Genomic DNA, 27,462 nt, shown 5'->3' with positions numbered 1-27,462 from the left:
ATTAGAAGCATTATATGTTATATTTCATTAAATTCTCTCAAAAAGAAAACCCTAAGCTCCTACATCCAACTTCAAGAACCTCCAAAGTTCACCATTAATTTTGCAAATTTATTCAAGATTCCAAGTTCCTAGTTCAATAACTCCAAGAACCATCATTCAAAGGCACGATTAACATCTCAAAAATGAGTATCGATCTAAAGTTCATCATTCAAGGTATGTGGAGTTTTTCAACAAGAACTCTCTTTCGTTCTTGTGCCCAAAAGTAATTTTCTTTACAAAGGCATGATTTTTATTTGATTTTTACGAATTTGAAGCATGAACCCATATCTTATGATGATTATTATGAAATCTTGATGTTTATGATTTTGAAAGATGAATTTACATGTGTGGAGATATAAAACATGAATCTTGAATGATATTTATCATGATTTTGATATTTAGGTCGTGAATCTCCATTGGAAATTGTGTTTTTTTAGAAAGTGTGTTATAAGCACGTTGATGTTGAATATTTGAGATATTTTGAATGATTTGACCTTTTGGTCTTAATGGAGTTGTTTTGAACTCAAGTGTGAAAGAAATCCACAACGTGGTTGATTTTGATAGATGGGAAGCATGATGGCTCCCGATATATATTTATATATTACTGAAATTATTTTGTTGTGGATTGTCTTTGAAATGATCTAAGCTAAGTTCGGGAGAAATCTTTAGCACCGAGTGGGAGGTATAAGGCGACCTTACTTCCCTAGAACTATGTGCCCCCATAGGAGTGAGCCTGAGGCTGATTTATATAGTGATCACTAGTTTGTGTGGATTTGATATCGATAGTCATACTCCGATGGCAAGGATAGGACGGCTCTCCCCAACGTGGGTTGTACTTTGGACTCCATGTAGCTCACATGATTTATGTCGGTTATAGGATCTCCCAGTGTGTGTGTGTTTCCTTGTGTCTATGGTGAATGGTGAAGTGATTTGAAAGTGGAATTGTGAAAGTTATTCTTTCGAAAGATTTAAATGATATTTACGTTATGGGAATTGATATTCTTGATGAACTGAAAGTGATTGACAAATTATATGATGACTCGTATGTGTTATTGTACTTATTTCATCCTCTCATAATTATGATGATTTTCTTCGGGCTATGTGAGTCTTTCATAGATCCTGCATATTTCTTATAAATATTTATGATGATGATGTTTATACAACTGCATACACCCCCATATAATTGGTTCCTTTCCATAGTACTGACCCACATCTTCGGATGTGGGCTACATTTTCTCGGAATGTAAGTTCAGGTGCTCAGCTCTAGGTTTGACGGTGATTCTTCGGGCACGTTGTTCTACATCCTCTGTTGTGGTGAGTCCTCATGTTCTGAGGACGTGATGTCTGATGTTGGTTTCACGAAATTGTTTACATTTGATAACTGAGTATGAGTTAGTTGGGACATGTCTCAATGGCTCATTCGTTTTATTGATTTTCTTAGAGGCTTGTCAGACTAGTATAGATGTTGGGAGTTGACTAATAAGTCATATTTTGTTATCTTCATGAAATACTTTTATTCTTGGATGATGATTACTCTGTTGATAGTTGAGGGTTATTTATGGAAACCCCGTTGATTTGTGTTGAACTGAATGAAAATGGCTCAAAGGGTTAGGTTGGGCTACTCGTAGCCTCAAGCACCGTGTGATGCTCCGGGACCCATTTTCCGGGGCATTACAGTGAAGAGATTTGGCAAGAAGGGGAAGCTTAGCCCCTGATAAGTTGGTCCTTTCAAAATCTTTAGACGTTTGGGAAGGCAGCGTATGAACTTAAGTTGCCGGCGAATTTGGCAGTAGTGTATCCAGTGTTTCATCTGTCCTTATTAAAGAAGTGTATTGGTGATCCAGCTATTGTAGTTCCTTTAGAAAGCATGGATGCTCAGGATAGCCTTTCCTACGAAGAAATACCAGTTGGGATCCTTGATCGCCAGATTCGAAGACTAAGGAACAAAGAAGTTCCCTTAGTTAAAGTTCTTTGGCAGAATCAGTCCGTTGAGGGAGCCACTTAGGAAGTAGAAGCAGATATGCAAACTAAGTAACCGCATTTTTTCTTCGTAAGTTCAGATTCATCTTAAGGTAACAATTTTCCTCAGATTATCTCTTTTCCCATTCTTAGTTCCATCTTTATATAATCATCTTCATGTTATTTCATACATTCACGAGTCAAGATCAGTCATGTAAGCATGTTTTCAGTTATGCAAGTCCAGTACATAATTTCAATCCCTCAGTATTCTCAGCTTAATTAGACTCATTCTCGGATGAATGTTTTCAAGGGGGAGATATTTTAATACCTCATATTAAACTTAACTTAGCTCAGATCCTAGTTCTTGCATAAGAGGCTTAAAGCCTGAAAAATTTAACCAAGTGTTGAAGACTTAGTCTAATTTTTAACCTCTTAACCTCGAGGATTTTTAATTTAACCTTCTGGACTCTGAGATGATGGTTTTTGAGTTAATTCATGCTTGGAGCATGTCTCGGGGAAGTTTTGAATTTTTCGGACGAGGATTGGGTCGTGTTTGGATTTTGATTCCAGCAGCTCATCGCGATTGCATCGCGTCGCGCCCTATATAGCAATGAGCATGTCATCGCATCGTTCAAGGCCTCCAAACGACATTCCAGTTATGAGTTTAATCTTCTGAGGGGTATTTAGGTCATTTCCCACCGACTCAATTCGTGAAAACATAAGATTAAATGGGGTTAAGGCATTATTTGCCCATTCTCTTTCAATTTTCTCTCCAAGAAACCTTAACCTCCTCTCAAGATCATCTTTAAGGCTTTCAAACTCAAGGTTTATCCATCAAATCAAGCCTATTAAGGTATGTGGGGTTATGAACAAGGGTATCCATTCACCCTTATGCCTAAATTACATGATTTTAAGATTCTATTTACTTGTTTTGAAGTGGGGTTTATACCCAAGTTTATATATTCTTAAAGCATATGAATATAATGAGATTTAAAGCTTTAAGTATATCAAGAAGTGCTTATGTTTATGTTTAACTTACAAAATTTATAGTATGAATGAGATTGCACTATCTTGACTTGTTATTATTGAAGTATTTCAAGAATTATATTGAGCATGAAGTTTTGGATATGAATTACCATGAGTTTAAAGCATGAATTTTAATCTCTAAGTTTAAGTGTTAAGATTTCAAGAAGATTATGCTTTTAAGCATTCTATGACAAGCTTATATCAAGATTTAAAGCACGGATTGATTTTTTGATTCTAAGCTAAGATATGGAATCCACATTTATTCATTTTGATTATAGTTTAAAGCTTAGAGAAGCATAAATGATTTTCATTATAAACCCTTATGCTATTTTAAGGTGAATTTCCTAAAGTCTGAGCATTAAGTAATAAGGGAGTAGTATTTAGCACCGAGTTGGGTATGCGTTCAAGGTCACATGTCTCAGAACTACGATCCAACGTCGGTTAAGCTTATTTCTAATATGAATGAAGTTATAGATAGTGATCACTTAAGTTAAGGTCCTATTCCGATGGCAAGGGTAGGACAGCTCTCCCCAATATGGGCAAGACGTTGGACTCCATGATAGCTCACATGGTTTATGTCGATTAGAAGAACCTCCCTAAGAAAGATTAAAAGTAAAGCTTTTAGAACTAAGTGTTATGGCTCACAAAGTTTTTTCATTATGCATTATTATTTATGTTTATGATTTTACAACTTTTGTTTTCATTCAAGCCCAAGGTGAGTTATTTACACTTAGCATGCATTGTTTGAAAATCAAAGTACACATTGAGTTATTGTTTTACTTCTGAATTCACCTCCACATGCTCAGTACATTCCAGAATTACGGATCCACATATACGTTTATGTACTACATTTTTTATAATGTAAGTTCTGGTGCTTAGTTCTAGCAGCGTGGTTGATTACGGGAATCTCTACCCACATCCCGACGCTTGGTGAGTCCTCCTAGTTCAAGGACCCATTTTATAAGACATTATTATTGCTGAAGTATTTCAGTCATTTGGTTTCTGTTTAGTTCGAGTCAGCCGGGGCATTCCAGTGGCTCTCTAGTTAGAAGAAGAGGCTTGTCCGACTATTTTCTATTTTAGATTCAAAGTGTTGGTTTTAAGATTTCTAAGTTTAAGATTTCCAGTTAAGACATTAATTCAGTTATTTCGAGATTTCATATGTCAAGTTATCTTTATTATGAGTTCCAAAGTTGTTAGAAGGCTTAAAGGGTTAGCTTGGGACTACTTGTAGTCTTGAGCACCTTGTGACGTCGAGGGTGTATTTCCAGGGCGTTACAATAGTATACATACACAAATTGTTTCAAGAAATACTACATTTTACATATAATACAAATATATAAAACATCTACATTTGAATTAGTTATTAATATATCAACATCTTATTTTGTATAGACCCGCCAAATATTCTATAAATTATACATAATTTAAATGCATGAATAACTTTTTTCTTATCAACACAAACGCCTCCTAACATGTTATATGTTTATAATTATTTAAAATATAAATTTATTTTATAAGAATAAAAATAATTATAAGAATGAAGTTATGGGTGAAACAATAAGGATGAAAGGAAGTAATATAGTTCATAATGTCTGACCCCCAACCGTCGAAAACTCTACCCTTCGTACCACCAGACTCACTGGATCCACCAGACCTGATGGCCATCAAACTCCCTACTACCAATAACACGGAAATACCAAAATATAGTTTCGAGGAAATGCTCATGAACAAGAGCAATTCCCTTAATAAAAGCTACAATTTCATATCTGGCAAAAGCCCGATGTATCAAATGGAAGAAGGGGATACCATCCAACTAACAAACGAGGATAAACTACAAATTTATCAACCATGGCAACACTCAGTAATAATGAAGCTCCTTAACAAGTGCCTAACGCATTACTACTTGAAAACCAAGTTAGCGGACCTCTGGAAACCTACGGAGGCGATGATGCTAATTGATTTGGGATACAACTTCTACATTGCCAAGTTCAACAAACCAGAAAGCACAGTTAAAGCTTTACACGATAGACCCTGGTTCATCACTAGCAACTTCTTGTCAGAAGGCAGTAGGAGCCGAACTTTATGCCAGAAGAGGTGACCCAAACTTACACAGCCATCTGGATAAGGCTCCCACAACTGCCAATGGAATTCTATGACCAAAAGATACTGGAACGCATTGGATCAAAGTTGGAAGTTTTGTTGAAAATCGATACATGTACCTCATCCACACTCAAAGGAAGGTACGCTAAAATTTGTATCCAAGTTCCCCTGGATGTTTCTCTTAAAACCCAGGTAAGCATAGGCAGCCACAAGCAAAGGGTGGTTGACAAAGGTGATGGATTTCTTTGTACAGGATGTGGTCGACTTGGACATCCAACAAAAAATGCCCCTACACTGTCGCCACTACTTGTAAGGAGATAGAAAAAACAGTCCCCAACAATGATATAAAACAGAATAACCCAAATAAGTGGCAAGTGGTCTCATTTCCCAAGCGGGAAGTACAACTCGAAACATGCACAACCAAATCAAGGACAAAGAACTCCACATCAAGGAGTGTAACCCCAGGTAAAGAACACTAAAGCCACACTAGGTAAATCTCCATACTCCCCTTCTCCATCTACCCTTGCCTATGGAGAAGCAAATTACTATGCCCAAATGGCAAAGCCAGTTGGGGATTTTTTTCTCCTAAAAAAATGCTAATTTCAAAAAAGAAACCAAGTCATCTTACATCCCCAGTAAAGCTGCAGATAACAAATTTTACCTAAGAGTTAACCCCTCCCACCCCCAGCATGACCCAAACACTAAAGACCCCAACAACTACTCTCTCTTTGATAAATTCAACCAAACTCTCCCATTTAATAATAATAATAATGGCTCCAAGGGGGACCCACTGCTCACCGGCAATAACGAGGCTCCAATGGAGGCCCCCATTTCTATGACTTCTAGAGAGTTAACCAACGTTGCAAATAGGGATAATCATCACATAGAAATGATTGACATGACAGACGCGTTTATGTTTATTAACTTCTCTTCCCTTATTATCTCTAACCAGGGCTTTAATGCTACCTTCACCAATCCAAAATTGCCTAAAGCTTCTCTAATTACCAATGGCAACCCCAAATCCACCCAATCTGAAGGAACCTTTGGTAGTTGTCTCAGCACTCCACCCACCCAATCGAGTACCGGCCACCTAGGCAGAACTAGTACGCAGAGGGAAAACAATCTCGCACTGCATCATAGTGGGGGATCAACCAATTGTACTAATGGTCCAAGACCCAGCCTGGATGGCTCAAATCATCAAACAAGGCGTGGATCAGATAGTACAGGGCCTGGGATACCAAATATGGACATAAATAATGTTGCAATCCCAGAGGATGGGAACTTTGAATGTGATGAATTCACATGAGTTTAACTCTCTACTATCTTATATGTTCAAGAGTATGCCCTACTATCCAGAGACCCCCTACCTCTCAGATATGGAAACCCTAGCCTTTGTGCCATGGACACCTCCAACTCCTCTAATGTCGAACAATTCTGCTCCCCCCAGAATAAGGAGGGATCCACAAAGGAAGAAGACCAAAGAAAAGTACAACCACCAGTGTTAGAGGAACTCAAACAAACAAATGCAAAATGGAACACTTCTTGGAAACCTTCGGGGACCCCAATACATACTTCTTTATTCTAAAAAAAAACTTCGAAAAGAGTACGTAGAGCCCTTTAGCACATCTACTATAGTGCTCTGTCTGAGGGAGATGAAAACTATTAAGCTGATATAAAGAAGTATGATCGACCAAGAGAGTGTAGCAGTCTCTTTGAGTTCATACTTGGAACCTGGCCAACCATCCAAGAAGGACAAAAGGGAAGAGACAAATGCTAGAACACCCTTCCAATCCAACTGACACCATGAACTTCATAATTTAGAATACTAGGGGGCTAATAGTGAGAGATCTTATAAGACCCCAGAAAATTCTTAGCTTAATTTAGTCCTTTAAGCTTGTTAAGGGGTCCCAGACTTAGAAAATTCTAGCTAAGTATTAAGACTTAGTGTTATTTTAACCTTCAAAAGTTGGCAATCTTATTTTGTGACCCTTATATCCATTAACTGTTGATGTTTGAGTTAATTCATGATCAGGAATGTCAGTAGGTGTTCCCAAATAAATTTTAGATTTTTCGGACTTCGTTTGAAGCACATTTGGGATCCTAAACCAGGGAATCAACGTGATCTTGATGCGTCGCATCGACTATCATGTTAATAAATGTTTTTCCCAGCTCCCATCATCCAATTCCAGTGAATCGATACAAACTCGATGCAGCACATTGGCTATTGCATCAATGCCAACGATGCGGTGCGTCGGCCTGTGCGTCGATGGTTCAGTTTACAGTCATTAAAAAGCCACATCCTCAAGGTTAATTAAGTCATTTTCCCATGCCCTTCAGCCCCCATAACACAAAATTTAACCCTCTTTTAGCAAGTTATATTCATTCTTTCACAACTTGCTCAAGAATAAAAACCCTAGGTGAATTAAATTCAAATTCAAGGCTCAAGATTCCACTGTTAATTTTCCAAACTTCACCAACTAAGGTATATGAAGTGTTCATACAAGAGTTCCTTCCACCCTTGGAGTCCAAGAAACTCTTTTAAAGCTCATGTAGAGTGATTTCATAGTTTCCATGATTTGAATCAAAGTGTATTCAAAATTTATTACACGATTCATGTAGAATTAATTGATATGTGTGCTTTATCATGTGAATTTATGTTGAAACTCTTGGAATTGTGTAATTAGAATTGAATCATGATGCCTACATATTGTTTTAGTATTATGTGCATATATTGTGCCCCACAAGTATTTGATGAATTGTCTATGTGAGTTGAATAGTGAAAAAAAAACATATCATGTATGCAAGTGTTTTCTTGAATTCCCAAATGAATGAATGATGACTAAGTAGTTAGTTACCATGTCTCAAGATTATGCCATGTATTTTAAGCTTATGCTATCGAGTCCTGCGGGTATTTACCCGACAATTTAGCTGCTTTTCTAGAGCCATGGTCAGTCACAAAGTAGAATCAACCATGTCTTGATCAGTAGAATTCAGTCATTTACAGAACTTAAGAAAACTCAGTGAACTCAGAATCATTCCAGCTCAGTTCAGTAAGATCGGTTCAGTTCAGTTATACAGTATGATCAGTAATAGTTCGGTCTATCCTAGTATAATTTAGAATTCAGTCCAGTATCTATTCAGTTGGAAGTAGGATTTAGCACCTAGTGAACCCAAGGATGTGGACTCACCTACCAGTAGATGGTAAAATCCTTAGAAACAGTCCTTGCGTTCCAGAACTACGTAGCCAGCGTAGGTTGAGAATCAACTTGCCAGTTGAGGGTTGATGAGGTGATCTACCTGCCAGTTGAGAGTACCACTGTTCTCATTCAGAGTACCTGCTAGATAAGGGTGACTCAGTACTTGTCCTTACCCGTGGCATGGTATTGGCACCCTTCCAACTGAAGTTACAGGTTAGACCCTAAATCAGTTAGAGAAGGGGCATATCGGTTAGATGATTATTTCCCATAATCTCAATTTCAGATTTAGTCTCAGTATTGAACTCAGTTTAGTTTCGCAGATTCAGGGCTGTCAGACACAGTCACTCAGCTCAGTATGAGATTCAGTATAGATCCACAATATCAAGACTGTCAGAAACAGTCATTCAATTACTAGTAATTCAGTATCAGTGACTCAGATATTAGTTAATTAATATTCAGATTTAGTATTTAGTATTATTACGATCTCAGTACAGTTTCCACATTCATATATGTACTCTCATTCAGTCATACTCATGATATTTAGTTAGTATTGTTCATGCATATGAACCCATGCATTCCAGCCTACCTCACTGACCATACCAGTATATTCAAAGTACTGACGCATACCTTTTTTTTGCACTATGATGTTTTATATCATAGGTTCAGACGCAGGGGCTCCCAAGCACCCTTAGGAGTTCATATTCTCAGCAGACAGAGTTAGTGATGAGTCCTCATAGTTCGAGGATGTGATTATTTATTTCAGTATTTTAGTTCAGTTTCAGTAGTCGGAGTTAGTTGGGGACTTGTCCCATCAACTCTACAGTTCAGATAGTTTAGAGGCTATTCATACTAGAGTATTTTCAAACAGTTGATCAGTTTTCAGTATTAATATTCAATTTTTTTTTGGTATTGTGATACCATATCCAGTATTATTTACAGTATTGAACCTTATGGCATGTTTTCTGCTAAATTTTTATGTATTTCAGTATTATTGTTATTCAGTTATTACAGAAGCTACCAGTCATGGGTTTGCTTGTGGTCCTTCGAGATTACGAGCACCGTGTAGCGTGTGGGATACAGACTCGGGGCATTACAAACTTGGTATCATAGCCTAAGGTTCAACAGAGTTCTAGGAAGTCTGAAAGCCACATCTAATAAAGTCTTGTGCATGGATGTATTGCACGCCACACTTATGGATAAGAGGCTACGAGATATTTTAGGAAAAGTTATCCTTCTTTTAGTATTCATGTCGTGCGAGTTGGCACGAGCTTCAGTTAAACTCTCAGTCTAATCTTTTCTCTTTCGTTTACAGAAATATGCCTCCAAAGAGGACTAAGGAAAGAGGAATAGGAGACCAGCTAGAACCCCAGCCCATCCAACCAGATCCACTGGATGAACACATCTCCCACGTTGAGTTTAGAGCAGTATTCACCACCCTATCTCATTTTGTGGTAGCCCAGAATAAATGCCTAACTATCGTTCCAGCCAACCCAGTAGCCAATACTGCCGCTACCAGGGTTTGGGACTGTACCCGAATGAACCCTCTATCATTTACCGGGTCTAAGTCAGATAAGAACCCTTAGGAATCTCTTGATCAGGTGCAGAAAGTTACTGATATTATGGGGGTGACCGCTGTTGAGAGTGTTGAATTGGCTGTATATCAGTTGCAGGATGTGGCACACTCATGGTTTAAACAGTGGAAAGCAGAAAGGGCTGCAGATATAGGGTCCATAGAGTGGAAAGAGTTTGCCACTGTTTTTCTGGATAGGTTCTTCCCACTAGAGTTGAGGAAAGCCAAGGTTTTGGAATTTATCAATCTGAAGAAAGGCAATATGACAGTGAAAGAGTATTCTCTCAAGTTTACTCAATTAGCTAGATATGCTCCTTATGTGGTGGCAGACATCAAATCCCGAATGAGTAAGTTTGTGTCAGGGGTGTATAGCAGTGTGGTTAAGAAGTATAGGACTAAAATGCTTATTAAGGAGATGGACATATCTAGGCTCATGGTCTATGCTCAATAGATAGAGGAGGCCAAAAATGAAGAGAAGGAGAGGGAGTGCAAAAGAGTAAAAATAGGTAGTTTCAACTTCGCTCAGCCTAAGTCAGAAGGTGGGAATCATTCTCAGTTCCACCCAAAATCTTCAATCCCAGCTCTGTCCTCAGCTAGTGCTTTTGTGCTGAAATTCAGAGGCAGCAACAGAGATAGGGCATTAGGCCCTAAATCCTAGAGTAGTGTTAGCAGTGCCCGAACCAATCCCCTTTGTCAGAAGTATGGCAGAAATCACCAGGGTATCTGTAGATCTGGCAGTGATGTGTGTTTTGGGTGTGGAAATCCAGACCATAGAGTCAAAGATTGTCCCCAGTCAGGTTTTCAGGGTTAGTATAACCGTCCTCCAGTTCAGCCTGGTCGCCCGAATCAGCAGGGTACTGCTTCCAGTGCCATCAGTAGGCAACGCCCAAATAGACTTTATGCTTTTCAGTCCCCACAGGATCAGGAGAGTTCTCCTGATGTGGTCACTGGTACGTTACAAGTTTATCATTTGAATGTTTACGCTTTGCTAGATCTAGGAGCTTCTTTGTCCTTTGTTACTTCTTATATAGTTGTCGATTTTGGAGTTAGTCCCAAAATCTTAGCAGAGCCTTTCTCAGTCTCTACCCTAGTGTGTAAATATATCATAGCCCGATGGGTATACAGGAACTTTTCAGTTATGGTATCTCATAAAGTCACTTCAACAGACTTAGTTGAATTAGAGATGACTGATTTTAATGTCATTCTCGACATGGATTGGATTTATTCCTTTATACCTCAGTTGACTGCAGAAACAGAATTGTCCAGTTCCAGTTTCCGAATGAACCCGTCCTAGAGTGGAGGGGTTGTACTTCAGCATTTAGGGGTCAGCTTATTTCTTACCTTTGGGCAAGTAAAATGATATCTAAAGGATGTGTCTGCCATCTAGTTCGAGTCCAGGACTCTAGTTTAGGAACCCCTAATCTTGAATCAGTGTCAGTAGCATGTGAATTCCAGATATATTTTCCGAAGATCTTCCTGGGATTTCTCCCAAAAGGGAAATTGACTTCAGAATAGACCTTCTTCCAGATACTCAACCCATATCTATCTTGACATACAGAATGGCACCTACAGAACTCAGAGAATTAAAAGAATAATTAAAAGATCTCCTAGATAAGGGATTCATTATACCCAGTGTGTCCACGTGGGGTGCCCCCGTTTTATTCGTGCGTAAGAAAGATAGTTCCCTCAGAATATTTATTGACTACCATCAGTTAAATAAAGTCATGATCAAGAACAAGTATCCACTTCCCAGAATCGATGACTTATTTGACCAACTTCAGGGAGCCAGTTACTTCTCTAAGATAAACCTCAAATCAGGCTATCATCAGCTCAGAGTCAGGGAGTGTGACATCTCGAAAATAGCTTTTAGAACTCGGTATGGTCACTTTGAATTCTTAGTCATGTCCTTTGGTCGTACCAATTCCCCAGTAGCTTTTATGGACTTGATGAACCGTGTGTTCAAGCAATACTTAGACATGTTCATCATAGTCTTCAAAGATGACATTCTTGTCTACTCCCATAGTGAAAACGACCATGCAGACCATCTCAAAATAGTATTACAGACTCTAAAAAATCATCAGCTATTTGTCAAATTCAGTAAGTGCAAATTTTAGCTAAGAGCAATAGCTTTTCTCGACCATATAGTTTTTGGTGATGGCATTAGGATTGATCCCCAAAAGACTGAAGCAGTAAGAAAATAGCCCAGACCCATTTCTCCTTCAGATATTATGAGTTTCTTAGGCTTGGTTGGCTATTACCAAAGGTTTATTGAGGGATTTTTATCTATTGTATCCCCTATGTCCAGAATGGCTCAGAAGAAAGTTAAATTCCAGTGGTCAAATTCTTATGAAAAGAGTTTTTAGGAGTTGAAGACTCGACTCACTACAGCTCCAGTTTTGACCCTATCAGATGGTTCAGACGGCTTTGTTGTTTATTGTGATGCCTCCAGAGTTTGCTTGGGGTGTGTTCTGATGCAGAAAGGTAAGGTCATAGCCTATGACTATAGACAACTTAAGCCCCATAAGAAGAATTACCCTACCCATGATCTTGAATTAGCAGCTGGAGTGTTTGCCTTAAAAATTTGAAGGCACTATTTATATGGTGTGCACGTGGATATGTTCACTGACCATAAGAGCCTATAGTATGTATTCTCTCAGAAAGACCTAAAACTCCATTTGAGAAGGTGGTTAAAGTTGTTGAAAGACTACAACATGAGTATTTTATATCGGTCAGGCAAGGCCAAGTAGTGGCTGACGCTCTCAGTAGAATGTCTATGGGTAGTATTGCTCATGTTGAGGACAATAAGAAGATGCTAGCTCAGGAAGTTCATCAACTAGCCCGACTAGGTGTCTGCTTAATCGATTCAACAGAAGGTAGTGTATAGGAGCAGAGTGGTTCAGAATCATCCCTAGTTTCCAAAGTGAAGGAAAAGCAGGATAGGGATCTCAGTCTAGTCAAGTTGAAAGAATCAGTCAAAGATCAGAAAGTAGAAGTTTTCTTCTAAGGGGTAGATGGTGTTTTGCATTGTCATGGTCGACTATATATGCCAGGCATAGATGACTTGAGGCAGCAAATCCTTGCAGAAGTGCATGGTGTGCGCTACTCTATTCATCCAGGGGCTACTAAGATATACCGTGATTTGAGGGAAATCTATTGGTGGAGTGGGATGAAGAGAGATATTGCAGAGTTTATGGCTAAGTTCTCAACATGTCAGCAGGTTAAGATTGAGCATCAAAAACCTAGTGGGTCTATGCAGGAGTTCAGCATTCCCACGTGGAAATGGGAAGAAGTAAACATGGACTTTGTGATGGGTTTGCCTCGCACTCGTCGTCAGCATGATTCAGTTTGGGTCATTGTAGACGGGATGACCAAATCAGCTTTTTTCCTACCAGTCCATACCTCTTACTCAGCCAAGGATTATGAAAAACTATATAGCAGGGAGTTGGTCAGATTGCACCGTGTTTCGTTGTCCATTATCTCAGATAAATGTACCCAGTTCATCTCTCATTTTTGGAAAGCATTCCAAAAGGGTCTTGGTACCCGAATTTACCTCAGTATAGCCTTTCACCCTTAGACAGATGGCCAAGCAGAAAGGAGCATTCAGACTTTAGAGAATATGCTGTGAGCGTGTGCAATAAACTTTAAAGGTAGTTGGGATGACCACTTGCCTTTGATTGAGTTCTCATACAAGAACAACTATCATTCTAGTATTCAGATGGATCTATTTGAGGTACTTTATAGGAGGCAGTGTAGATCTCCCGTTGGTTGGTTTGAAGTGGGTGAGGCCGCAGTGGTAGGCCCTAACTTGGTATTTGATACCTTAGAGAAAGTTCAGTTAATCAGGGAAAGACTTAAGACAGCTCAGAGAAGACGAAAATCGTGCGTAGATGTGCGCAGAAAGGATCTCGAGTTCGAGATTGGTGACTTTCTGTACTTGAAAATCTTTTCTATGAAAGGAGTGAAGCGGTTCAACAAGAAGGGGAAACTCAATCCCTGATATGTGGTCCTTACCAAATTCTCAGCCATTTCAGAAAGGTAGCTTACGAGCTTGAGTTGCCCTCAGATCTATCTTCAGTCCACCCAGTATTTCATGTCTCCTTGCTAAAGAAATGCATAGGTGACCCATCAGTCGTAGTCCCCATAGAGGGCATAGATGTTCAGAACAGCCTCTCTTACAAAGAGATTCCAGTCAAAATCCTTGATTATCAGATTCGCAGACTGAGGAACAAACAAGTCCCTCTAGTCAAAATTCTTTGGCAGAATTAGTCCATTGAGGGAGTTACTTGGGAAGCAAAAGCAAATATGCGGACCAAGTATCCACACCTCTTCTTCGCAAACTCAGATTCAGCTCAAGGTAATAGTTTTCCTTAAGCTTATTCAATTTCATGCTCAGATTTTCCATTATGAACTTGGTATCAGTTTCCATTGCATATTTGGTAATATGTTCATGAGTCAGTCCAGTCATGTATTCATGCATCAGATAGGCATGTTCAGTATGAAATTCAGTATGTCAGTGATGTCAGTGAGATAATCATGTTTTAGATGTTCGTGTTTAGTAAGTAAGTTCAGTCTACCAATATTCTCAGCTTAGGCAGTCTCATTCGAGGATGAATGTTCCCAAGGGGGAGATAATGTAAGACCCCACAAAATTCTTAGCTTAATTCAGTTCTTTAAGCTTGTTAAGGGGGCCCAGACTTAGAAAATTCTAGCTAAGTATTCAGACTTAGTGTTATTTTAGCCTTCGAAAGTTGGCAATCTTATTTTGCGACCTTTACATCCATTAAATATTGATGTTTAAGTTAATTCATGATCAGGAATGTCAGTAGGTATTCTCGGATAAGTTTCGGATTTTTCGAACTTCGTTTGAAGCACCTTTGGGATCCTAAACTAGTGAATCAATGCGATCTTGATGCGTCCGTCGACTATCACATTGATAAATGTTTTCCCAAGCTCCCAGCATCTAATTCCAGTGAACCAACGCGAACTTGATGCGGCATATTGGCTATCGCGTCGATGCTAATAACGCAGGGCGTCGGGGGTTTAGTTTACAGTCATTAAAAAGCCGCGTTCTCAGGGTTAATTAAGTCTTTTTCCCACGCCCTTCAGCCCCCATAACACGAAATTTAGCCCTCTTTTAGCAAGTTATATTCATTCTTTCACAAGTTGCTTAAGAATAAAAGCCCTAAGTGAATTAAATTCAAATTCAAGGCTCAAGATTTCACCATTAATTTTCCAGAATTCACCAACTAAGGTATGTGAAGTGTTCATCCAAGGGTTCCTTCCACCCTTAAAGTCCAAGAAACTCTTTTAAAGCTCATATAGAGTGATTTCATGATTTTTATGATTTGAATTAAAGTGTATTCATGATTTATTACAAGATTCATGTAGAGTTAATTAATATGTGTGCTTTATCATGTGAATTCATGTTGAAACTCTTGGAATTGTGTAATTAGAATTGGATCATGATGCCTATATGTTGTTTTAGTATTATGTGCATATATTGTGCCGCACAAGTGTTTGATGAATTGTCCATGTAAGTTGAATAGTGAAAAAAATGATATCATGTTAGCATGTATGCAAGTGTTTGCTTGAATGCCCAAATGAATGAATGATGACTAAGTAGTTAGTTACCATGTCTTAAGATTATGCCATGTATTTTAAGCTTATGCTATTGAGTCCTGGGGGTAATTAATTTCTTCTAATTTAGTTATTTGTCTAGAGCTGTGGTCAGTCACAAAGTAGAATCAGTCATGTCTCAATTAGTAGAACTCAGTCAATTACAGAACTTAAGAAAACTCAGTGAACTCAGAATCAGTCCAACTCAGTTCAGTAAAATCGATTCAGTTCAATTATACAGTACGATCAGTAACAGTTCAGTCTATCCTAGTACATTTTAGAATTCAGTCCTGTGTCTATTAAGTTGAGAGTATGATTCAGCACCAAGTGAACCCAAGGATGGGGACTCACCCACCAGTAGAGGGTGAAATCCTTAGAATCAGTCATTGCGTTTCAAAACTACGTAGCCAGTGTAGGTTGAGACATCAACCTGCCAGTTGAGGGTTGATGAGGTGATCTACCTGCCAGTTGAGGGTACCACCATTCTCGTTCAGAGTACCTGCAAGATGAGGGCAACTCAGTACTTGTCCTTACCCATGGCATGGTATTGACACCCTTCCAACTGGAGTTACAGGTTGGACCCCAAATCAGTTAGAGAAGGGGCATGTCGGTTAGATAATTATTTCCTACAGTCTCAATTTTAGATTCAGTCTCAATATGGAACTCAGTTTAATTTCACAGATTTAGGGCTGTCAGACACAGTCACTCAGCTCAGTATAAGATTCAGTATAGATCTATAGAATCAAGACTGTCAGATACAGTCATTCAGTTACCAGTAATTCAATATCAGTACACTCAGATATCAGTTAATCAGTGTTCAGATTCAATATTTAGTGTTATTACGATCTCAGTACAGTTTCCACATTTATGCATGTACTTTCATTAGTCATACTCATGATATTCAATTAGTATTGTTTATGCATATGAACCCATGCATTTCAGCCTACCTCACTGAGCATACCAGTACATTCAAAGTACTGACGCATACCTTTTTTTTGCGCTATGATGTCTTATATCATAGGTTCAGACGCACGAGCTCCCGAGCACCCTTAGCAATTCAGATTCTCATCATATAGAGTTAGTGGTGAGTCCTCATAGTTCGAGGACGTGATTATTTATTTTAGTATTTTAGTTCAGTTTTAGTAGTCGGAGTTAGTTGGGGACTTGTCCCATCAACTTCACAGTTCAGATAGTTTAGGTTGATCAGTTTTTAGTATTGATATTCAGTTTTTTTTGGTATTGTGATACCATATCCAGTATTATTTATAGTATTAAACCTTATGGCATGTTTTTCTCTAAATTTCCTCATATTTCAATATTATTGTTATTCAGTTATTACAGCAGGTACCAGTCATGGGTTAGCTTATAGTTCTTCGGGATTATGAGCACCGTGTAGCGTCCGAGGTACAGACTCGGGGCGTTACAGCTTTAGGCACCAATGTGAAGCCCTTGTCAAAACTCACAACCCTACCTTGGTAGTGCTGCTAGAAACAAAAATGGTAGATCACAAGCATCTCACTGAAATGCTTAAGTTCAACTCTCATTTGGAATTTAGTGTTGATAAAAGGAGAGGTGGTATTGTTATAATATGGAAGGAGGATGTTGTAAAGCTTCAGTTTTTCTCCATTTCCCCTAGGTCATACACTCTTGTTAAGGTAAATTCTAACCCCAGGCCTTGGCTTTTCTCTGCTATATATGTCAGCCCTAACCCCAACATGCAAACCACCCTTTGGGAAGAGTTATGCCAAATCTCTTTTAGCTATAAATTGGATTGGTTAATTGGTGAGAACTTCAATGAAGTCCTTAGAGCTAATGAGAAGTTAGGGGGAGCTCCCATCAATAATACCAGAATTAGGAACCTTTGGGACTGCCTAAAGTATTGCAACATGGTGGACCTAAGGTTTAGAGGTTGCAAATACACTTAGACAAATAAAAGACATCGTAATAGGATCAACCTTATCCAGGAAAGACTAGATAGGTGTGTCGCTAATGACTCTTGGATAAACCACTTCCCAGAGGCACTTGTCACACACCTACCTAGAACCAAGTCTGACCATTGTCCTCTACTCTTATCCCTTTCCAAGAGACGCCAAGGCACTCATAACGAACCTTTTAGGTTTCAACCCATGTGGTGTAATCACAGTACCTTCAGTGACTTGGTTAAAGAATGTTTTAGCCAACCTACTAACCTCCAGCAAGCTATCGCTATCTTCCAAAATCAAGCTTCGCTCTGGAATCATAATGTGTTTGGTAATATTTTTACCAAACTCAGAACTATTACTGCTAGGCTTGATGGCATTTAAAAGTCAAGAAGTTACTACACTAGCACTTTCCTCCAAAACTTAGAAAACAAGCTTCTTTATGACTATGAAGCTCTCCTAAAATGTGACGAGGATTTCTGGAAAACTAAATCCAAAATCACCTGGCTCACTGAAGGAGATGCCAACACTTCCTTCTTCCACGCTTCCACCATAAATAGAAGAAGGAAAAATGGGATTAATAAGCTTCATGATAATGTGGGGAATGTGTATAGAGGTGAAGACATCATTATGGCCCATGTGATGCAACACTTCACCAACCTCTATACTACCGGTCAAAGCCAATGCCCTAACAACCATTTTGTTCTCATTAATCACTCTAATGGGATTAATGCCACCATGAAAGTTGCCTTAGCAGCTCCTTTGAGGGATTCTGAGATCATGCTAGCCATTAAGTCTCTTAAGCCTCTAAAAGATCCTGGTCTCGATGGCCTCCACTCCCTTTTTTTTCAAAAGTTTTGGGCTGACATTGGCCCAAAGACAATATCCTTCTGTAAGAAAGTTTTCTCTAGCAGTAACATGCCTGTTGATAATAATAGTACCCTTGTTTGTCTCATCCCTAAATGTAGGAATGTCTCTAGCCTCAAGTACTACAGGCCAATTGATCTGTGCAACACTAGTTACAAGATTGTCACCAAAATCATTGTAAATAGAATCAAAACTATCCTCCAAAACATTATCAATCCTACTACAGGTCAAACACACACTGATGGATCAGCCAAGGGCAATCCTAGCCCGGGAGGCGTATTTCGTGGACGCAATGGGGAATGGCTTCTAGGATTCTATCAACACATTCCTCATACAAGTCTCACCATGGCTGAATTATTTGCGCTTAGATGTGGTCTTTGTCTAGCAAGAGAGCACAACTTCACCTATTTTGACATTGAATTAGACTCACCGGTGGCTATCCAAATACTAACTAATGATCACCCATTATATCATAACATTGTCTCTGAGTGCAGGACATTGTTGGCAGAGCTGGGAGCAGCATCTCCAACGCAGATATATAAACAACAAAATGCAGTGGTTGATTGCTTGGCTAAGGAAGGAACCACCATGGGATTCACAGAATTACCAACTGTTGTTACCAACCCCCCTCTTTTGTACTAAATTCTCTTTCAGATGATTGCTCCGGAAAAACTTTTAATCGTATTATAAGACAATCTATTTTGAACCCATAGGGTCAGGATTTGACCTTGAACAACTCTATTTTTGCTCCTTCATCTGATAGGAGCACCAACCCACCCTCATCCCATTACCGACTAATGAGATTGTTCTCTTTTTAACCAAAAAAAATAATTAAGGATGATTTTGATAAAAATAAAACTCAAAAAATAATACTCCTTTATGCGTATTGGTTTAAAAATAAAAGGATAAAAAAAAAGAGAATATGGAATTTTTAAAAAAAGTTATACGACTCCACAGTAAAATGGGATGGGAGTAAGAAGAAAGAAAACAAATTGGTGGAGGATTGAGGAATTTGTGGTCACTGAGTTTCTTGTGAATCGGATAGCACAACTTTGTCGCAGCCATTATTCTCATTGTAAAATAGCAGAGTCTCGTTCCTTTTGAGTATAATTATTAGAAGGGCATCAAAGTGAAAGCCATGAATTTGGCTTCCATTATCCATAACAGCACTACTAGTCATTCCATCTCCACCTTCCACAAGATTTACCCAATTTATTCGCCTTCTACATGCCCAAAATGGCTTCACTTTCAGTTATCTCCTCTTCGCATTCCACCACCCACTTTAGGTAATAATGCTCATGTCTAAATTTCTTTTCTATATCTCCTTGAGTTTAAGTTTACTGAAGTGTCAGCGTACGAAATATTAATTATTATACTTGATCTGATATTGCAGATTACCCAATTCTTTACATAAAAAATTGAAAAAGAAAAATCGAGTAATCTGGAATAGCATGTCTAAGTTTAAATATTTTGTACACTGAAATTGCACAAAAGTTAAATTCTACTTCCTTTCCGTCCACCAAGACTTGGATATATAATATATATGTGAAGAATATTTTCTTGTCTCTGTTTGGAATTTGAACCTGAGATCTCGTGGTTATCAACCCACTTCGAAGACCAGTAAACTTGTTTGGATGGTTGTAACCTATTGTATTGCATTGTATTCTGTTAGTTAGTATAAGTACAATGTTTGTTTTGATTGTCACTTTAGTTTTAGTTAACAGTTGAGATCAAGTTGAGGTGTCGCCTTCAAAGTTGATACTTGTCAGCGAAGACCAGTTTGATGTCTGTGTATGTATTATGCCTAAATTTTATTGTATCGATAGTTAGTTCCATTGTTAGGTAACGATGAATAGTTTGATTTTGGTGATGACCAATTTGGTGTGATCACATCGTTACCTTTTTTTTTCTTTTCTTCTCATTTTGACTTTACTTGTTATTTAATAATTATATTTTATCCTTTATCCTACCTTTACAGTGTAGCTCTACCTCTGCCCAACACCCTTCTCTTTTTTGTAGATTAATCTTTCTCATTGTTGATGTGTGACATTATGTAACACGGAGAACAATACAATATACCCAAACATTACGTTCATAAAAACAATACAATATGATACATTATGAAACAATCGGTAACAACCATCCAAACAGAGTTCAGACTTGGTGCTTGTATATTCCCTTTTGTTGTTGCATATTTTCTTTAACATTGAACATGACATTAAACTTTCTTTTTGTTTGCAGTTGGGTGCATTTATAGACAAAGATATAGTGCGGTAGTATCCTGCTTGAGAAAATCCGAACAAAGGGAAGAATCGCCTACTGCTGGTCAGAAATAAGTAGAATTCTTATTATTGTGCTTGTTTTCTAAAGAAAAGAAAAACCTGAGTGAAGGAAAACAAAATGATAAGAATTTGGAAGTTGGGATTTCCCAGTCAGATCTTCAATATATCTAGTACTATGAACCAAAAACCGTACTAGAAACGTATCTTAGTTTATCATGCATAACGACCTCCCCTCATTTTTCTTGTTGCCATACCAAATGATGCCGTACAAGTGAAAAGAAAATGCTACCGCGAACATTCCTGGATCCATGAAATATTACCTCACACTTCTTTATGTACTCTCTGTCATAATATTTTAACTAAGTCAGCATCTTTAGTTCTATAAGAACGTTGGTTATTAAAAATAATATGACGATCCCTGCTTCCATATGATTGATTTATATGCCAAACATAACTCCCACCCACCACTGTGGAAAGAAGATAAATGGGGAACTTAGTTCAAGTTTCGGTCACCATTTAATTACCAGAGTAATAAATCTTTTTTTCACCTGCAAGCCCTTTTGAAGGTCAAGGTTAGTTGTCCATTATAATCTTCCCCACCAGATCCTTTTAATTTGATCTCCGTTGGTTAATTTTACCAAAATGGCTTCAACTGACTATCCAGCTAACATGAAAACTATAGCAAAGGAGATAAATGATATCCATCTGTCTTGAGAATTTCTATTAGCATGTTCTAAGGTCATTGTGTGTCAGTCCTTTTTCTGTTAGAATATAATGTGCCCGGAAAAAATTAATTCTGCTGAGTATACTAAGTCATCACAGTCACGTAATGGCACTAATGATATTAAGATGTCTCATAATACATTTGCTGTTGATGAAGCAGAAAAACGAACTCAAGGATCTGGCAATTATGTGTCTTCTGTCAGGACGGTTGCCTTGTGTGTAAGTAATTCCATGCTATGGACATAACAGCATTTAGTGTTGTTCATACTGATCTAGAGCACTCTAAATTTGAAGGAAATATAGTGATGGATTTATGTAGGTGTTTTCAGCAGTGGCATTTGGTGTTGGCGTGGGGTTCACGGAAGGAGTTACCAAGGCATCTGAATTTTTCGCCGGGTAAAGAGTCGAACTATTTTTCTCAGCTTATTGAATATTTAAGCCTATAAATTTTGGAAATACTTGAAATTCTTTGTTGTTTTAAGATGATAGAACCTCTAATCCTTATTGCGACTATGGAATGCGGAGTACTTGAAAATTATTCATAATACTAAAGATGACAAGAATATAAAGCTATTTATAGTTGCCAGTATATAATATCTCCATGATTTCAAGATATTTTTCAGGGGTTGGAGTGGATTGTGGTGAGAGAGAAAGTTCTTACAACTTCTAAATATACAATAGCTTGATCCTTTGCGTATCTTTACTGATTTTTTTTTAGGCAATGTGGTAGTCACCAGGTAGAATAGTAATTTGACTATGTGTTTCACTGTGAGAGACTAATGTATCAGGGCTCATCCTAAGTAATGGAAGTAGGCCAAAGATTCTTCACTTCAAAGTTAAAAATCTCACATATAGGTTATCAAGTAGAGCAAGTTATTCATTTGATACACACATTCAGGGGCTTGGCCCCTGCAAAGAGTTGATATGGGGTTAAGCCTAGAACAATGTTCTTGGAGTTATTAACTGCGCCAATTGAATAGGTTACATGTTTGATTGGGGAAAGAGCTCTGGTCAGAAATGAGGATCTCTGAAGTTTCCTTTCAGCCAAGTCATAGAATTAGCCCTGGCTGTACTCTTTATCACATAAGTGCAAGATGTTGCATAGACCTATTCGTCTGGACATTAAAATTTGATTGTTTACCAAAAGTATTACTCCTGACGGTAAACATGATCCATTGTAAAATTTCAAGCCTGCTTTCTTTTGTCATCTTTCTGTAAAATTTTTTTTTTTTTGAGAATGGGTAAGTAGTATTCTTCAGCATTAACGAAGTGCTAGTCACCATCAAAAAGTGATTACAGCCATGACCCAAAAGGTTACAAACTTCCTATTAGATCTATGCTTTGATCTACATCTTCAATACATAATTGTTTACACCAAAAAGTAAAGATACTAAGCAATTCCATTTAACTTTGTGAATGGTATTAGATCTATCTTCAAAACATCTTCCATTTCTTTCTGTCCAAACAGACTACCACATGCACAATGGGATCAATTTCTACCATCTCTTTTGAGTTTTGCTATCCCTCTTCTAATCCAACAGCTTAGGAGGTCATAGGTATGTCTGCCATAGTCCAACTGACGCCAGTGATGTTTAGGACTAGCTCCCATAACTGTGTAGCATACTTACAATGCAAAAAGAGTTGTTTATTAGTTTCTCCAGTTAAGTCGCGCAGAAAGCACCTAGGAACTAGTGGCCTTCCTTTGCTCTGCAACACTTCTTGAGTGAGACATGCTCTTCTGATGACTAACCATGTGAATCATTCCACCTTAGTAGGTGTCAATCCTTTCCAAATGTCGTTCCAATGGTATTGTCTACCACTATCTGCTCCCTGTATCCCTCTTCTATAAGAACTGTTTACTATAAAAAGCCCCTCTTTGGTATGTTTCCAAATTACTCTATCATTGACATTTGTGGAGATGTCAACTCCACTAAGTATTTCCAGTAGGGAGGCTACTCTAGCACTTCCCAGTCATTCAAAAGTCTCCTAAAGGAGAGATCCCACCCTTGTGCGGTCCAGCATTCACTAATTTTGGCTTCAGGATTGTTGCATATAGAGAAGAGGTCCGGGAAGATTTCAGTCAGGGGGCTTTGGTTGATCAAGTATCCTTCCAGAATTTAATTTTGTTGCCATCTCCCACCTTTAGTGTCAGATTTTCTTCCATTGAACCCCACAAAGCCCTAATGGATCTCCAAACTCCCGACCCATAAGGCACTAAGACTGGCTTTGAGACCCATGGACTTTGTTCTCCATATTTTGTCACTACCACTTCCTTCTAAAGGGTCCTCTCTTCACTGGTATACCTCCATAACTATTTCATAAGAAGGTTTTTATTCTGCACTCTCAGTTTTTTGATACTCAGCCCCCTCTTTCCTTACTTAGCATCAGTGTGTTCCACTTCACTAGGTGGTACCCCTTATCTTCTTTACCTCTTTTCCACAGGAAGTTTCTTCTGAGCTTATCTGTCTTTTTCACCACCTTAGAAGGAATTGGGAATAGAGACATAACATAGGTGGTAAGTGCATCCATTACTTAGTTTATCAATATCACTCTACCTCCCAAGGAAAGATATTTGGTTTTCCATCTTACTAACTTCTTTTCTGTCTTTTCTATAATCCCATCCCAAATTTCCAATGCTTTGTGCCTATAACCTAGGGGCATTCCCAAGTAAGTGGCAGGCAACCTCTCCACTTTGCAGCCTAGTATATTTGCCAAAAAATCTGAATCTCGAGGAACATCTTTGATAGGAATCAAGCTACTCTTTGCCCAATTGACCCTAAAGCCTGCTACAACTTCGAAAAGAACTAAAACCAGCCTGATGTATCTCATTCGCTCAATCTCGGGTTCACAAAAAATTAAGGCATTATCTGTATATGATAGATGACCAATTTCCTTTCCACCCCCACTTCTGTCTCCTATTTGAAAACCCTTTATCCATCTCTTTTGTGAGGCTATCGTCATCATGTTGTCAAAACCCTCCATTGCCAAAATAAACAGAAAAGGGGATAAAGGATCCCGTTGTCTTAATCCCCTTTCTGAAGGAAAGAAACCCAAACAAAAAAACTGACTGTCTTTATACACACTTCTATCCACTTCAACCATTTGTGTCCAAAGCCCATCTGCCTCATAGTGTTTAATAATAAGGACCAATTTACATGATCATAAGCCTTCTGGATGTGTAATTTGCATAGTAATCCTACAGTTCCATCTTTCATTCTTGAAGTCTATGCATTCACTAATGATTAGTGCAACATCCATAATTTGCCCCCCTTTTGTAAAAGCCATCTGATTCCAGCTTATTCACCACCTTCTTTAGTCTCTCTGCAAGTAGCTTGGCCATGATCTTGTATACTCCTCCAATCAGGCTAATTGGTCTGTAGTCTTTTAGTTCTGAAGCCCCAGTCTTCTTAGGAATCAGTGCAATAAAGGTTGCATTAAAACTCTTTTCAAAAGTCCGATTGGAATGAAGTTGTGCCAATGTATCTATTATATCTCCCTTCTAGACATCCCAGAAAGTACAGAAAAAGATCATTGGAAAGCAATCTGGGCCTGGAGCTTTCTCCTTGGCACATAATTTGATTCATTCCAATATCTCATCCTCCTCAAAAGATCTTTGTAACCAAGTTTGCTCCTCTTCAGATAACATAGAAATTCCTTGTAGCTTCAAATCAGGTCTCCAAGGTTCAGTTTCTTTGTACAACTTCATGTAGAAATCCTGGATAGCTTCTTTGAGTAATAATGGGTCTTTAACAGTGTTCCCTTCAACCTCTAACTGTTCCATTAAATTGTATCTCTTATGAGATGTTGCAATTCTTTGGAAAAAATTGGTATTTTTGTCCCCTTGTTTCAACCATTGTATCCTGGATCTTTTTCTCCATGCAATCTCCTCCAATCCTGCTAATTCTTCAAAATCCATGGCCAAGTTGGCCTTCTGTAATATTTCATCATCAGTATGGACCCTCTGTTCCTTCTGTTCCTGGATGCTCTCCCAATTTGCAATTTGGTTGAGTATATCATCCTTTTTCTGCTTCCAGTTATCTCTATTGCCTTTACTCCATTCCTTCAATTTAACTTTCAACGTCTTCAGTTTGTCAGCCAGAATGTGACCTGCTCTGCCCTTAACAACAAAAGAACACCACCACTCCTTTACCTTATCTTTAAATCCCTCCACTTCCAACCACCACGATTCAAATTTGAAATATGACTTCTTCCGTTCCCAATTCCCGCAAGTCAGCATAATAGGGTTGTGATCAGAAGTCAGCTTTGGCATCACTTCTTATTTTATGTGTGCAAAGCTTTCCCCCCATTGAGCACAGTGAAGGATTCTATCGATTCTTGAGGCACACCCATGGTCTTTCCCTCTTCTCCATCTAAAAGGTCCTCCAAATAAAGGAGGATCAATCATTTCCAGCTCCTTAATACAGGCCGAGAAATCTGACATAGCACCACCGAGTCTGCTGCTTCTGTAAATAGTGAGCAAACAATTTCTTGATGCTGCTTATGAAAAGCAATAAAATTCTCATTTTGCCCGTAAAAAGTGTGTTGTCTGCTCAGCTTGACCTCCTAGTCCTATTATTATGGACAAATAAAAGAACTGTTAGTGTTCCTCTGTATTTGTGGATCTGTTGGACCTTGTGGTTTTCCTTTGCTGGAGAGACATGAGCTAGATCCACAACTTCTATCAGATACAGTCCACGGAAGAAGTAGCTTACATCTGAGAGGACTAAATCCATCCGAAACAATGAAGTGGTAAATGTTATTGTACTGGATTGCACTGAGGATTGATTTTTATTCGGGACTGATCTGAGTTGTTTGATTTTTGTTTATTACTCAATTTTAGACAATGCGCCGCCTTCCTAGGTCTTCTAATTTGTTCCTATCAAGTTCCAGTGCTTTCTAGGCTTTACTGCTCCTGGATTTACTGGTTTTAGCTGTGCATTTTCAGGTATCTGCTGGAGCAGAGCTTGTCAGTGGACAATTTGTTTGTATTTGTTCTGATATTCAAATATTTCAAAGTACCACTTATGTATCAGGTGCGGTGATGATCTTTTCTGCACTTACTCTCCGAACTCACATCATTGTGTTCATTTTGGTCCTACTTTTCTGCACTTATGTATCATGATGCAAATGTATGTATTGGATCTACAGAACCGGGTGCTCTCGTATGGAATTGCCGGTGCCATAATCTTCAGATTATCCATCATACTGCTAGGAACAGCGACCCTGCAGGTTGGCTGCTAATTTCATTGCAGAAACATGTAATTGCACAAACATGCAGAAGTTCCAACTTCATCTCCTTCATCTCCCTACCCAGAGACGTACACACTTGTCACGACCCAAACTACTGGACCGTGTGGACACCTACGCTATTCTAAGCAGCTAGGAGAACCCTTATTACCCAACTAAAAATATGCGGAAGGCTTCTGTTTTAAGAGAATACTGGATTAAATATAATAAGGTAAATTAAATATTAATAAATAAACTTTTTCAAAAAACTTCTTACAAGTGTCCTTCATTATCCCAAGACTTGGTCAGACATGTACAAGAGCTATCTACTACAACATAGACTGACAAAAAAATAAATAATACAAAGACTCTAACATCTGCCGGGAAGAAAGTGCAGAAGTTAGTGCTGAATATTGTCATCCATCTAGTAACTGCGAACTAACCTTCATTCAGTCTACACCCCAATAAGGAATGTAGAAGAGTAGGATCAGTACAGCCACACATACTGATAGGCATCATCGGCCGACCGTGTTAGTTCATATAATCATAAAATAGAATTAAGGAAAATAAATTATGACATCTTGAATGGAATATAATTCAACTAAGGTTTTAATAACATTATTACTTTACCTATATAACTTACATCATCCAACTACTCTTCCAACTCCATCAATATTATATTCACTACTAACATACTCTAGCCTTATTAATTCACACAATCAATCACAATCCAACTCTAATACATCACTATTCCTCTTTATTCACCTTATCTTTTTCATTACTCATATTCACAGGAACAAACCCGTAATCATAGACAACCCACACTAAACTCTCGGGCTAACAACCAAATGCTCTCTTATAATATTAAAGAATGATAACTAGCCATTCTGGTAAGCTACGATTAAAACACGTATAAATGAAGCAAGTCAACCAAC

At 38.4% G+C, this 27,462-nt stretch overlaps 1 protein-coding gene across 2 annotated transcripts in view; it reads left to right on the top strand.

The window, feature by feature from the left end:
• Positions 1–19,014: 19,014 nt before the first annotated feature.
• The window catches only part of LOC107843366 (thylakoid membrane protein TERC, chloroplastic), a 29,468-nt gene continuing 21,020 nt past the window's right edge, over positions 19,015–27,462 (top strand). Inside the window, exons 1-6 of one of the 2 annotated variants that reach the window (XM_016687619.2) lie at positions 19,015–19,582; positions 20,538–20,621; positions 21,462–21,520; positions 21,621–21,697; positions 26,247–26,334; positions 26,450–26,530. In XM_016687619.2, coding sequence (XP_016543105.1) covers positions 19,435–19,582; positions 20,538–20,621; positions 21,462–21,520; positions 21,621–21,697; positions 26,247–26,334; positions 26,450–26,530 — 537 coding nt within the window. In that variant the 5' untranslated portion in view covers positions 19,015–19,434. The remainder of the gene's footprint in view (positions 19,583–20,537; positions 20,622–21,461; positions 21,521–21,620; positions 21,698–26,246; positions 26,335–26,449; positions 26,531–27,462) is intronic. The other variant, XM_047398591.1, reaches the window with a different exon arrangement.

The sequence above is a fragment of the Capsicum annuum genome, chromosome 10 (genome assembly GCF_002878395.1).
Source record: "Capsicum annuum cultivar UCD-10X-F1 chromosome 10, UCD10Xv1.1, whole genome shotgun sequence".
In the NCBI taxonomy this organism is placed as follows: domain Eukaryota; kingdom Viridiplantae; phylum Streptophyta; class Magnoliopsida; order Solanales; family Solanaceae; genus Capsicum; species Capsicum annuum.
The sequence above is the reverse complement of the archived record's forward strand: the minus strand, read 5'-3'. Positions and strand labels throughout refer to the sequence as shown.